At 42.1% G+C, this 14,250-nt stretch overlaps 1 protein-coding gene across 1 annotated transcript; it reads right to left on the reverse strand.

Moving 5' to 3' along the window:
- Nucleotides 1–987: 987 nt before the first annotated feature.
- On the reverse strand, nt 988–7,709 carry orc6 (origin recognition complex, subunit 6). The gene is made up of 7 exons (XM_079496794.1): nt 7,515–7,709; nt 6,925–7,051; nt 6,374–6,537; nt 5,054–5,143; nt 3,290–3,399; nt 2,822–2,911; nt 988–2,368 (listed from the first exon to the last, which is right to left on the reverse strand). The coding sequence occupies exons 1-7, from the start codon at nt 7,577–7,579 to the stop codon at nt 2,235–2,237; spliced, it is 780 nt and encodes a 259-aa protein (XP_079352920.1). The 5' UTR covers nt 7,580–7,709; the 3' UTR covers nt 988–2,234.
- Between the last annotated feature and the right edge of the window lie 6,541 nt (nt 7,710–14,250).

Genomic DNA, 14,250 nt, shown 5'->3' on the forward strand with positions numbered 1-14,250 from the left:
ATAAGCTGAGGCTTACCATGGAGTTAACAATTTATCTGCATGATGTATTGGTTTATTTATTTTTTATGTCAGAAATACCTCTTAAAACTGTCAACGGGGCAGTGATGTTACTTCAAAATGAGGTGAATTCTTGTCAAGTCCTGTGGAGTTCAGTACATACAATATTATCTGGCCTTTTTGCAAAACAAATTGTCATGAGAGCATCCTCACAGAACGCCGGGAATATTATAGTGATAAAGCAATATGATTCTTACATGGAACAAGGTGAATTATTCACCACGTGTAAAGGCCTCAATCTGTCAACTACATGAGCAGTTTTGTTGTTCCTCTACCCAGCAGTGTTTCTCAATTTCAAATCAGGGTTAACATATGAGAGAAATTGAGAAATGGGCTAATTTATTTTACAGTTACTTACGGTAATGCTAAAACATTGACATTTTGTGTGAACCTGCTGTTCTGCAAAGTGTTAAACCAAATTAAATCAAAACCCTGACCAACAAATGTTATTTTAGTAGAAAGCTATTCTTATTTGCACATCATTTAAACCATTAAAACCGAACCTTCTGAAATCTAATGGTTCAAAATAAATCTGCACAGGACAGGAGGCACTAATTTGAACCAATTTCTCTTTTGTAATTTAATATTCTTCAAATGGCGAGTTTATCATTCATAGCATCATATGATATGTTCAGTAGTTGAACAAGCAAACTGTAGTAATCAGGGAAACGGGTACTGAAGCTAAAAAGGTTTGAAAACCACTGCTCTGGTGTCTAGGACTCTAGTGTGAGTGAGCCCACAGGATCTGGGAAGTCTGTCCGCTACATGATGCCTTCTGTGAAGGAATTTGTTACAGTAAAACACTTTTCTGACTTGCATGTTGCACAATTAGACTAGGGGGTGCTAGACTTTCTTCATGTGTGACTTTGCTGAGGTATTCAGTGCAAATAACTCAAACTTTGAAATAAAATAATTGAATAAGACTCGGAGTGGGTGAGCTTGTTTTGCATATATCATCATGCTTTATTAAAAAGGTCCAAACAAAGTTAAACAACTCTTGCAGCACACACACACAATATGAACTGTAGCAATCTGTAAAAGTGAAATCCAACATCAAGTCATTATGCCATTTTAAGATGAACACTGTCTTTCAAAGATTTACCCCTGCTTACATAAATGTGATGCTTTTGATGAATTCTAATTGATCACTTTAACCCTATAGCATCCTTGAGAAAGCCCTGCATGGGTGAGGGGAAAAAAAGACAGGAGAGCAACCTATCGTGTGCTCCTTCACTCTTCATGAATGCCATTTACTACAAGCTCGACCGAGGGTCGGCTTTAGATTTGATCTGCCCCCTCTACACCAAAAACACATTGCCGCTCACAAAGCATCTGACATTCTCGCCGGTTCCCCCCATAGAATAGGGATGCTAGGTTCACAGAATAGGGATGCTAGGTTCAAGTGATTAAGCCCCATTTCAAAAGATCCACTCTATAAGCTCACAATGCGTTGGCATGTGAGCTTATAGAGCTCACAATGCGTTGGCATGTGAGCTTAGAGCTCACAATGCGTTGGCATGTGAGCTTATAGAGCTCACAATGCGTTGGCATGTGAGCTCACAATGCGTTGGCATGTGAGCTTATAGAGCTCACAATGCGTTGGCATGTGAGCTTATAGAGCTCACAATGCGTTGGCATGTGATCTTGCAAAAGGACCATATGATTTCAAGCTTATGGCATGCCTAAAATAGGAACACCAGTTTGAAAGTGCTTAAACAAGTGTGGTCAAAAAAGTCCAATGACCAATACAATACTGTACAATACTGTACATTGTTGCTGTCGGGCAGAAACCTCTCGTCTCCTTATTCTAACTTGGTGTTTTTGCGTAAATCAATGCCTTACTTGTCATACTACAGCGCCACATAAAAAAAGCATCAAGTAGCAGATCTGCTACTTTTGCCTTTTACTTTGTTTTTAATCCCAAAAAGCAACAGTTTTAGACACCGACAGACGATATAGTCCAAAACGATATATCGGTCAGGCCCACTGCCCTCCCAGATACTTACCCTGACCTTAACCAACACCAAAGTACCTAAACGGAACCATCGCCAATCATTTTCTCGTTAATACCTGAACTTGTTACTGTTGCATCAGGCGCAAAACGCCTTTTGAACACCTCCTGTAAAACAAACATCTCCATAGAAGTCCTGAACCGTCCCTTTGAACGGTGTTTCCCCTCACGACTCAGTTTTCTTGGTTTTCAAAGCGTTCTCCAAGATCTTCTTCTTCCATGCCTCGTAGTCCTGCACTGTGGACTCTTCTCCATCATCGTCGTCCCTCTGCTGTTTTGGAGACGAAGGCGAGTCATCCTCTGTAAAGAATAGGGATGTGCGTGACTGACAAATCATTTTCCATTATACTACTGTTATTAAGAACGATTGATTGATTTTCTTTTTCATATTGTTGGTCAGAAAGGTATGGGTTCTTCAGATAATCCTTCAGAAATTAACAGCATTGCATTGGCCTATCAACCCGTTTCCTTGCAGCAAAATCAGTTTTTAGATTATTATATTTGTAACTAAGGAATGAAGGGAACAAGCTTGTTCCACCAGTGAACATGCCAATTTATTCTAGTATCCTCCTGGATGTGTTCTTGTTGCTAACATTAGGCCAATGCATAAACCAAAATATTATTACACCCATACTTGACATACCAGTCCAAACCAGTGGTTAGAGATTTAAGTCCAGGCAGAGAGACAGACACCTCCTTCTACACAGCTCTGCCTAATCAGCCACGCCACGAACATGTGTTCATGCAACTCACCCTTTTCAACTTGCTCTATGCTTTCCATCAGTGTTTTCTGTCTCTTCTGCACTGTTCTGACAGCGGCTTTCAACGGAGCAGCAGCTTCCTCTGTAGGGAAGAAACACAATGACAACATTAGAACTGATCTCGCCAAGAATCCCTTTATACACTCATAGGAGTGAAATTACTGATTTAACTAAGGAATTAACAATGGCAATGGTTAAACAATCTGCAAATAAATCGTGATTTGATTCAAATCAAATGTATTGGTGAAGGACATTTAATCATCATACCCATCATCTCAGTATGATTTAACATAACATAGTACATGGTATTCAAAGATTTGCACAAATTATCACGATTTTTCAAAAATACCAGATCTACAAGCTCATAGCACGGCACAAAGTGACATGCTATGAGCTTGTAGTTCTGCTATTTTTGAATAACCATGCTTTCCTGGTTTTAATGGGTTAAAATACCACTTACTGCAGATGTCCTGTCCCATCTTCTGCATCTGAACACACAGACGGTCAAAGATGCTCTTCTTGGCTCCAGATGACGTTGCTAGCTTCTTGTCAACTTTGATCTTCAGGCATCTGCATGCGGGAGGTAAAAGGGCAACATTTAGTACCAACTCATTCATTAAAGCAACAATTCAATGTCAATGTAATGTGTGATTTTTTTGGTAGCCATACAACCAACCAGTTGAAGAAACTGCAGATTCAACCTTTGCCTTTATTAAATATCTATAATATTTATTAAATATCTATAATCATTAGGAATTTTCTGGAAGATTGAACATCGATTCGTTTGCCTGTTTAACCACTTCAAATACTCAAAATACAATGTAATCTTAAAATAACGAATAACCGAATACAAGTAATCAAAAGATTACAACACGTCGCTCTGCGATGTGGTGTAATCTTGTAGATAGCCTATTTTCTGTCTTTTGACTGATAACTTAAATACATGACAAACTGTAGTGCATTTCTCATCCACCCAAAACCACTTTACAATATACTGCTCAGATTCTCACGTTAGGGTTTTTTAATGAGGGAAGTTGGTTCACATAGACACTGATAGGCATTGCGTGCCATTGACATCAATGGAAGGTGGCTTTTGGTGCTCGTTAGATTTGTTTCCACTGGTTGCCGATTGACACACAATTACACTTGGACTACTGTGATGTAAATTCAAGAGTTTTTACAAATAAGCAATAAGACTACATTCATATCTACCTTACCAGGCAGCACTAGCTAATTATAGTCAGCGTGATAATACTGCTGCCCAGCTTGATGTTCAAGTAATAATTGATCGCATTATTATAGCACTTTTCATTACACCATGGTCCATGGTCCAATGGACCATTCATTCATACTTTGGGAGGTGAAGTGGCGAACAGTCAACGCCAGCATCCTCACTTCCTACATTCACACACCAACCACTTTAGGCAATGTATGGGTTCAGTGTCTTGCCCAAGGACACTTCTACATGTAGACAGGACAAGCCTGGATTTGAACCGCCGACCCATGGATCATTGGACGACCTGCTCTACCTCCTGAGCCACAGCCACCCCGGTAAAGGTAAACCCTCTGGACATGATTCTAGTAGCAAACCTGTGGTGCCGAGTGGCAAGCAGGGTGCCATCGGGTCTGTTAGCATGTGATCTTCATTGCTAGTATTATGAACAATAACAATGAACTCTCTTAATCTGAAGTGCCGGAGTGCTACCCAGAAGTGCCCATTAACATGTTGTATAAAACTGCTGAATAAACGCCTCGCTTCAGTAGTGCTGTCGACATGCTGAGCGAGTGGATGTGATGGAAGCTGCTGCCTACTCGTGTATTTATTTCCCTCCGTATATATCCGACCTGTCTCCTCTAGCTGTCTAGATTCTTCTCCTCTAGCTGTCTAGATTCTTCTTGTCGCTGTAATGGCAGGGTCCCAGTTTTACCACGGATTGAACCCCTGACCTCCCAGTCTCCCAGTCTCAGGGCAGACCCCCTGACCTCCCAGTCTCAGGGCAGACACTCTAACCAAAAGGCCAATGAGCCACCTGTGTCATGCGTCATACATCGTCTAAATAGGGCTCTTGACTTGTTAACTACGCTGCCTGTGAAAACAATTTTCACAAGAAGATTTTACAGATGCATCCAAGTTTTTTTTATTGCGTCCTGTGTGAATATACTTGTGCCAGCTGTGTGCTTGCATGTGTGTGTGTGCATGCGTGTGTGTGTGCGACTGACTGACTTGCAGGCAGAGTGCAGAGCAGAGGTGGTGAAGAGCGGTTTGGACAGATCCAGGTCTTGTCTCTGGGCAGCAGGCAGGCTCTGTTCATATCTGCAAAGGCACAATGTCACTACGTTTGCGTGGATTCAAGAAAAATAAAATGTCATGAATGGAAAAACTTTTGTTAGGCCTAATCAGCGATTTGTGAAAACAGTGTGATGTGTTTCATAAACAATTTGGTACCCATGGCATACAGGCAACCAGTTGAAGAAATTGCAGATTTAATTAAACAATGCTTTTATGAAAAATCTGAGATCATTAAAGATTTTCTGGAAGATTGAATGAACATGCATTATTTTGCAAGTCTCGACCACTTCAAATATTATTTAATCTTAAAATAATGAACCGTATTCTCAAATATCCATATTCTAACTTTTAGTTTTTTGTTAATTACCTGATCATACTACGTCTACAGCATCACATAAAAGCAAAATTAGCAGATCCACAAGCTTGAAAGTGAGCTTGTAAGTCTGCTATTTTTGAGTGGTGTAAACCACTCCTACAACTGGCTTTGTTAGTTTACGTGTCTGTCGGTCTGTCTGTTCATACCAAAAAATGAGTATGGTTGCTATGGTCATCCAGTTCACCCGGGTGTGATTTCAGCTTTGTTAGTCTACGTGTCTGTTCGTACCAAAAAATGAGCATGGTGCATTGTGATTGGCCGGAATGAGACATTACGTCAGTGACCACAGCTGATCAGGCTATATAAGACCTTGCACCACTCAGTTCACACGGGTGTGATTTTTTAATTTGTATCCTGTTATGAGAGCTCTAGCGGGGTGGGTAACACAACTCCGGCCGATAGGTGAGAATGGCTTTGCCGACGTGCTAATGGGGGACCATTTAAAACAAAGGCGGCTTGCTGTGGTTCGCTACGAACAGAACTTTGCATGCACAGGGGGGGGGGGGGGGGAGAAGGGCTGCCAATGTAGGCTATCTTTTTTGTTTTTTTCGCCCCCCGTTTTTCAGAAGCTAGACTGGGCAAGATCTCAATGGAAAATAGCCGATCTACAAGCCTTGTAGATCGGCTATTTTTACTGAATGTTCGCCCCCAGAATAGGGACAATATGTGATTAACCGATAATGATCATTAAGAAATGTTTGAATTGAATGGCCTGGGCCGGCTTAGCGGTCCAGGCACCATGGCTGGTAATCCAGCCTGACAGTGTGTCGCGGGTTCGAGTCCCGAATCTCTCTCCCGTTTCCTGTCAAGCTACTGTATATCTATCAATACAGGCAAAATAACTTAGAAAAAAGAAGTTTAAATGTTTTAGTTGTCACCTTTGCAGTATCTGTGCAGCCACTTTGAGGGCCTCCATGCATCCGTACTGGACAGACAGCTCTCTGAGCCCCACATGACTCTCCAAGCCTAGAAGACACTCCAACGCCTTCAGGTGACTCTGGTACATCTTTTTATTCAGCCCCGACAGCTTGATGGCGTATTCCTAAAACGAAACGTTGAATATAAAAACTTTATTTAACTTTCCGGCCAAAATGGTCTCCCCACTGACTTACTGTACATAGCCTTGAATCTGAACTATTTATATCAGTGGTTTTCAAACCTTGTCAAGGACCCCTAGAAATGAATATGTATTGGGCCACGGACCCCCATTTGAAAAGGCTTTGTGCCAGGGACCTCCAGAACAGAAGATTTTCATGTACTTTCACGATCTGTTTTTAAATCTTCAATAATGGTTCAAATGATTTAGAAGCTACAGTATGTTAACTACTTTTACTGGGGACCCCCTGGATCCTCCTCGAGGATCCCACTTTAAGAACCACTGCTTTATATGCTCTGATAAGCAAAGAAACAGTGAAGGCAAATAGCTCACCTTGTCCATGGGTACTTTTATGGTGGTGGAGGCCAGCTCCAGACACATCACTGCTTTGCTGGTGGCCGTGAGGTTCCCCAGCCCTGTGCATCTGACCTGGGACAGGCGCACATACTCCTCCGCCTGGCTAAAGTATGGGGAGGGATGGATGGATAGATAGAGATATAAATAAAATAAAAAGAGTAAACGTGACACCTACAGGCGACATTAAATCATTGCAGAATAATATAATGGTACGACCTTAGTAAGGGTACGACTTGGTAACAAAATGTTCCCTCTACTAATTGACAGATCTAACAAGTTAACACCTCAGGCTCACACACTTAAGTTTCTCTAATCTTTATTTTTGACACTTCAGTAGATTATAAATGAGCATGCAGTTATAATTATATCATTGTAAACAACTGTACCGTGTGTCGTCCACAGTAACAGTCTTTGTATTGAGTTGTGCTTTCATGCGAAATGTACCTATTCTGCAAACTGAACAATACTTCAAGTTTGTTTGGAGTATTTATTAACAGATTGGAGAATTGGAGAAGTAGTAGCCTACGTAGTAACTAAACGAATCTACATAGGATAGGTTTACTCACCGAATAACTCTGGCAGAACTTATACCCATTTTTGAAGCAAGTTTGGAATACAGCTCCTTTTCCATCGTCAGTAGATTAATTAAAACAAATGTTAGAAAACGAGAGAAATGATTGATTAACGAAGCTATCCGCTGTTTGGTTTCTCCTCGGTAGAAAATGAACAAAACAATAGGAAGGAAGTTGGAACTCGCGGCAAATATCTTCTTCTTCCTTTTGTAGTTTAAAGAAGACGGTTGGTATGCAAAGTTATGGATCATGATCGCCACCTACCGGCCCCGAGGGTAGAGAAGAAAGGTGTCCTTTCCAAAAATGAAAAAAACAAAAAACAAGAACAAAATAGAAAAAGTGCCCCTCGATCGGGGCACAGGTCTCCACCTGGGCAGGTCAGGTTGTGGCCTCCTGGTGGCGCTATAATAGGCCAATGTGAAAAGGGTGACATTTCTTCTTTGATTTGAGGCATTTTGTTCCAAAAATGTGTTTTGCAAAAATCCACCTGTTGGTGGCGCTATAACAGGCCAATGTGAAAAGGGTGGGATATTTTTCTCAGCCTAGTAGGAAAGTCTGAAAGATTTCACATAAATTGCACGCTCCGTTCAAGATTTGAGGCTTGTTGTTCAAAACGGGCCAATTAGTGCAGGAAAAAACCCTCTAAAAGAGGCTTAGTTTTTGAGGTACCCCTCCCCGAGGTATAACAAAACGGGACAACGTTTTTTCATATCTTTAGGATGTCCCCTTCATGAAATGGATTGTCCCGAGATTTACTTTTACTGCAAAAGTCATGAAATTAATCCATGAAGTGACTCACCACATAGGCAAAAAAACGCCTATCCTAAAAGAGGGAGTTCCAAGTAAATCCTCTGTCATTTTCTACCTGCTGATTGTTTTTACATCATACTTGCACAGATGGTCTACAGGTAGTGTGCCTACATCCCAGCACAATCAGAATGCCAATATCTGGTTCTATTGTGAATCAGCAGCCTTTTATATAAGGTATTAAATAGGCGGAAATAGCAAAAAGTTAACTTTTCTGAGCAACATTCACTTGTCCTACTCTTTATCAGGGTTAGAACTAAATGGGACATAGTTTTTTCATATCTTTAGGATGTCCCCTTCATGAAATGGATTGTCCCAAGTTTTACTTTTACTGCAAAAGTCATGAAATTAATCCATGAAGTGACTCACCACATAATGAAAAAACGCCTCAATCATGAAAGAGGGAGATCCAAGTCATTTTCTACCTGCTGCATGGTTGGTTTTATGTCATGCTTGCACAGATGGTCTAGTCAGGTACATCCTAAAGCAACCTAAATGCCAATATTTGACTGAATTGACTGAATCTGCAGGCTTTAATATAAGGCCTTATTAGAGGCAGAAATAGCCAAAAGCATAGAAACTGCAGTATCAACCATCAATCTATTTACTTTGAATGCAAAAGTCATGCAATTCTTCAATTAACTTTTTGCACCAAAAAAAGTGCATACAGTGACCCCAGTGTCTACAGGTGTCTGTAGACAGTAGTGTCTACCGTACATGAGCAGGGTTTTATTAGCCTGGCTAATAAGCCAGAACGAATCAGCCGTTGTCAAAAACAATTGCCTCTGGCAATTTGAGTCTGGCTTATTAGCCAGGCTAGGGTTTTATAGGCACTCTGGGTTAGAATCATAGGTGTTACACTCAAGAGTACAGGTCTCCGCCAGACCAATTACAGGTTATTGTGGGCTGGAAGTCAATCTTAGCCAGTCAGGATGGAATATGAAAAATCTGAAAGAACTGTTTCTTTATTGTACAGATGACGGTCACACGCGGACGGACAGACAGGGTGAAAAACATAGAGATGCCATGCCTTTCGTCCTGGTGGAGACAATATGTTTTTACCCAGCCACTTCATATTCATATAGAATCTATTATTCTCAGATGGACCTAATATCGCTACACCTGAAAGCATCAAGAATGACACATTATTGATGTTGTATTCTATAGGTCCATATAGCCTAAATGCAGTATGGTTTAATGCTGTAGAATTCACAGCTTTGTGTGTGCCATTCTTTTCTTTTTTAAATAATTTTTATCCCACGATTTTGTAACCCATTTTTCACCCCTGTGTCAATTATCTAATGTGATCCTGGGCTCTACACACCCTCCGCCAACCTAGTCCCCATATATGGGGGACATGGGGAGAGCAACGGACTTGAACTCATGCTTCCTTCATGCCTGAGTGTCCAAGTTGCTCCTTTACACCTGACAGTGGGAGTTTCCCTGGTTGGACGTAGCGCGTGGAAGGAACACGTTATTCCAACCAGTTCCTTTCCCCTCCATCAGGCACCCCGGCTGGCCAGGGGGAGGCAGTTTAGAGACCAGGATTACTGCATGTTTTTTGTGAGGGTACCTACCCTAGGGGACACGGGGAGAACATGCAAACTCCACACAGAAAGCCCCTTTCGCCAACCCCGCCTCGGGTATGGGCACTGATGATGCGGAGGAGGAAACACGCCGCCAGCACCCACAGCGCCCTGAGCAGGAATCGAACCCAGGACCTTCTAGCTGTGAGGCGACAGCACTACCAACTGTGCCACCGTGCCCCCGTGTGTGCCATTATTAATGAATAATCAACAATCAGCAGCTTATGGAAACCAATTTGGCCCCAGTCAGTCAGTTCCCCCCACAATGCTCAAGATGACATTGAGAATAAGCTGCTGATTGATAAGTAGTACCATAGAACTAAGACGTTAGGCCTCACTCACACCTATACATCTAGCATACAACAATGTTGCCTTATATAACAATATTTTGTCATTCCAGCTGTTTTGAGGCATAGGCTCAAGACAGAAACACCCTTAGATTCCACATGAATGTGAGTAAACTAAAAACATGGCATCAAAATATATTTCCTGTTATTAAGTTTGTATAGGCCTTTTACAGTATTAGATCAGGATTAGAACATTTAGAAGTAACTCTTGAAAAGAAAACTGTAGATAGATAGATAGATAGATAGATAGATAGATAGATAGATAGATAGATAGATAGATAGATAGATAGATAGATCGATCCACTTATAACCAGTAAGACGCCTGAGGGTGAGAAGCGACCGCGTCATAAAGGGCGAGGTGACGTGCACGCATCCACCTGGGTGACTGCTGGGCGAGCGCTGGCGCTTTGGCATGGGGGGTAAGATCAACATATGGAATGAATTCTGTACTGGCCATATATGGAGCATGTCTTGAGTGTACAGGGTTTGATGAGGTCAGATCAACATATGGAATGTCAGAACAGGTCAGCTCCATATAGATCTAAGGGTGGCAGCGGGGGCAGTGTCTTGAGTGTAAAGGGTTTGATGAGGGCCCATGAGCTGGGCCTTCATTTTCAGGCCTGTTGAGAACTCTAGTTTTCGCCGACTGCCGGGCGCGGTTTGAGGTCAGATGTAGAGTTGCTGGCCAATATTGATACATCAGGGATCTCCATATACTGTATGGGCTTAATTGCGACATCAGGTTGTATTTACTATGACATCAGGGATCTCCGATGCCACGTGATGTTATGAGACCTGGGCACCATATATTGGGGCTTTAGTGTGTTGTGACTGACGGACAAAAATGTACGATTTCATAGTAAACGCGACCTGCGGTCACAATAAGGCCTTATATAAACGGTTGCTTATTCACAATAGAACCAAATATTGGCATCCTGGGGGCAGAGAGCACTGAGGGGGAAGGTGCCCAACCCCCAGAAAAGGGCGCCATTTTGGGGTGGACTTTTTGTGGGGGTCCCTTGTGCCATTTCACATCAGAAATATCCAACTAGGATGTTCCACAATAACTTGGCCTGTGTCATTGGACAGTAAAATAATACATTCTAATTTCCATGTAAACATAAAAATATATAATGTGTGTGTGTGTGTGTGTGTGTGTGTGTGTGTGTGTGTGTGTGTGTGTGTGTGTGGTGGGGGGTAGGCGTTTCTTTCAGTGGGGATCACTTCATGGATGGATTTAATGACTTTTGCAGTAAAAGTAAAACTTCTGACCATCCATTTCATGAAGAGGACATCTTAAAGATATGAAAAAACAATGTCACATTTTGTTGATAAATAGTAGGACCAAAATTACAAGTGAATGTCAGAAAAGTAAACTTTTTGCTATTTCCGCCTATTTAAGGCCTTATATAAAAGGCTGCTGACATTAGAACCAAATATTGGCATTCTGATTGTTCTGGGATGTAGGCACACTACCTGTAGACAATTTGTGCAAGTATGATGTAAAAACAAACAGCAGGTAAAAAATGACAGAGGATTTACTTGGAACTCTCTCTTTCAGATAGGCGTTTTTTATTGCCTATGTGGTGAGTCATTTCATGGATCAATTTTAAGACTTTTGCAGTAAAAGTAAATCTCGGGACAATCCATTTCATGAACGGGACATCCTAAAGATATGAAAAAACTATGTCCCGTTTTGTTATACCTCGGGGAGGGGTATAGTCAACTTTTGGGGCTTTTGTTCCTGCACTAAATCCTGCAAACTTTGAAAGCCAATGTTTGCAGGATGTTTGTAGCCAATGTAGCCAATTAGGATGGAATCCGTCTTGAACACATGACTATAGAGATAGTGTGTAACGCACGCACGCACGCACGCACGCACACACACGCACACACACACACGGACTGCAAAACATACTCTCTCCCCATGCCTTCGGCCTGGTGGAGACAAAAAACACCATGGTTAGGTTAGGTATGTTATGTGCATACACTTATGTCATTGTCAAACATATTACAAAAATCACACCCGTGTGAACTGAGTGGTGCAAGGTCTTATATAGCCTGATCAGCTGTGGTCTGACGTAATGTCAGTGACCATAGTAACCATGCTCACCTGTGCACGGACACGTACACAGGTACACAAACATAGATGGTTGTTGGAGTGGTTTGCACCACTCAAAAAAACATTTGTTATTTTTGTTTGTTTTTGTATGTGGAGGGCAGAGAGTGCATAGGCGGAAATCCGCCGACGAATACATCCGTCAGATGTATTTCCCCTGGATACAATATTTTTTTGACCAATCACAACACTTGTTTCATTCACGGAGAATGTAAACAGATTTGTAAAGCGTCAACGTCATTTCCGTGAGTGGTACTTCCGCCAAAATCCCACTACTTCTGCCAAATTTCAGCTATGCACTCACTTTACAGCGCATATTGTGCCCAGGGTGTAGGTATGTCGGTATATCCCGCCTGGCCAATGAGGGACCATTATTCTCGATGACGTAACTAAAGTACGTTTCAAAATGGGTATAAAGTCAATAGGGGTATATGTATCGGCTGGGTATGTATATGTTGTGTATTCCACTGGCCAATGAGGGACCACTGTTGTTGATGACGTAACTAAAGTACGTTTCAAAATTGGTATAAGGTCAATAGGGGGTAAGGGTATGCATCGGCTGGGTATGTATGTATGTTGGTGTCCTCCACCGGCCAATTAGTAATAGAGAGTAACTAGTACATTTAAAAGTTGTATATGAAGGGTGTAAAACATTTAGAACAGCAATTGTAGTAGACATTGGTTAATAGCATTGCACCATGAACGCATCTCATGGTGCGCTCTGCTTGTGCACAAGTAGGCTACTTGTGCACAAGCAGAGCGCACCATGAGATGCGTGCAATGCTGCAATGCTGGTGCAATGCTGAAGTAGGTCATACATGGCGTACTTGTGTGCAATGCGCAAGTTGGCAGCTCGACAGAGTGCATTTCTAGTTACTATAGACCGGTGCCCAGCTGTAGAGCACCGAGTCAGTAACGATGGAAGTTGGAGATCCATGCCCCACCCGGCTATGCAGTACCTGTTGTACCCGTGTCAGAGTACCCGTTCCACCCATCTGTCTGTGTCCCTTTTATGCCCATGTGGAGATTTCTGTATCTGTCTCTCTGTGTCCCTTTATTCCTATATATGGAGTTCTGTGTCAGGCATGCCCAAATATAGAATGTTGTGATGTCAGAACAGGCCAGCTCCATATATGGACCCTGGGCAGGGGCCCTGTCCAGTAGCCTGGCTTGGCCAGCCTCATAGCGGGGATTCACTGAAGATTCTTCCCGGAGGAAACATCAGTGAACCCTCGCTATGAGTCTGGCCGCGCCAGGCTACCTGTCCAGAGCCCGGGCAGAGGCCTTTTGGCGGTTCTGGACGTGTGTGTCGAATTTGAAGTAGGTGGGGTGAACTCTCTGTCTCTCTCTCTCTCTCTCTCTCTCTCTCTCTCTCTCTCTCTCACTAGTCGAGCATTGGTCTGATGTCACACACAACAGAGACTGTCTAACAACGTCGATTTGCATGCATTAAAAAAATAAGTTGACAATTTGATTCGTACACATTGCCATTTACGCTGACTTTGGGCATGTCCGGTCCATATATGGGCATACCATATGCTGATTTGTTCTGACATCAGACATGTCCAGTCCATATATGGGAATATCTGTACACTACCCACCTCAACTTGAACTTTATATAGTTGATATGTTCTGCTAGATTTATATAAAACAAACCAATCAACTAACGATTCCAGCACGTAATAAGGCCGCTGCAGCTTGGTAAACGATAATCTGCGTTGGCTTTATAGACCCAAATAAGAATTGAATGACTGGCAAACTGAAAACATAATTTGGAAGCAAAGAGGATTTGGCGGGGAATTAACTTAGCCTATAATTGAATAAGGACAAATAAAAGCCCAGAACCCTTGCTTACTCACTGAGTCAAAGCC

The sequence above is a fragment of the Electrona antarctica genome (assembly GCF_951216825.1).
Source record: "Electrona antarctica genome assembly, chromosome: 3".
NCBI classification, from domain to species: domain Eukaryota; kingdom Metazoa; phylum Chordata; class Actinopteri; order Myctophiformes; family Myctophidae; genus Electrona; species Electrona antarctica.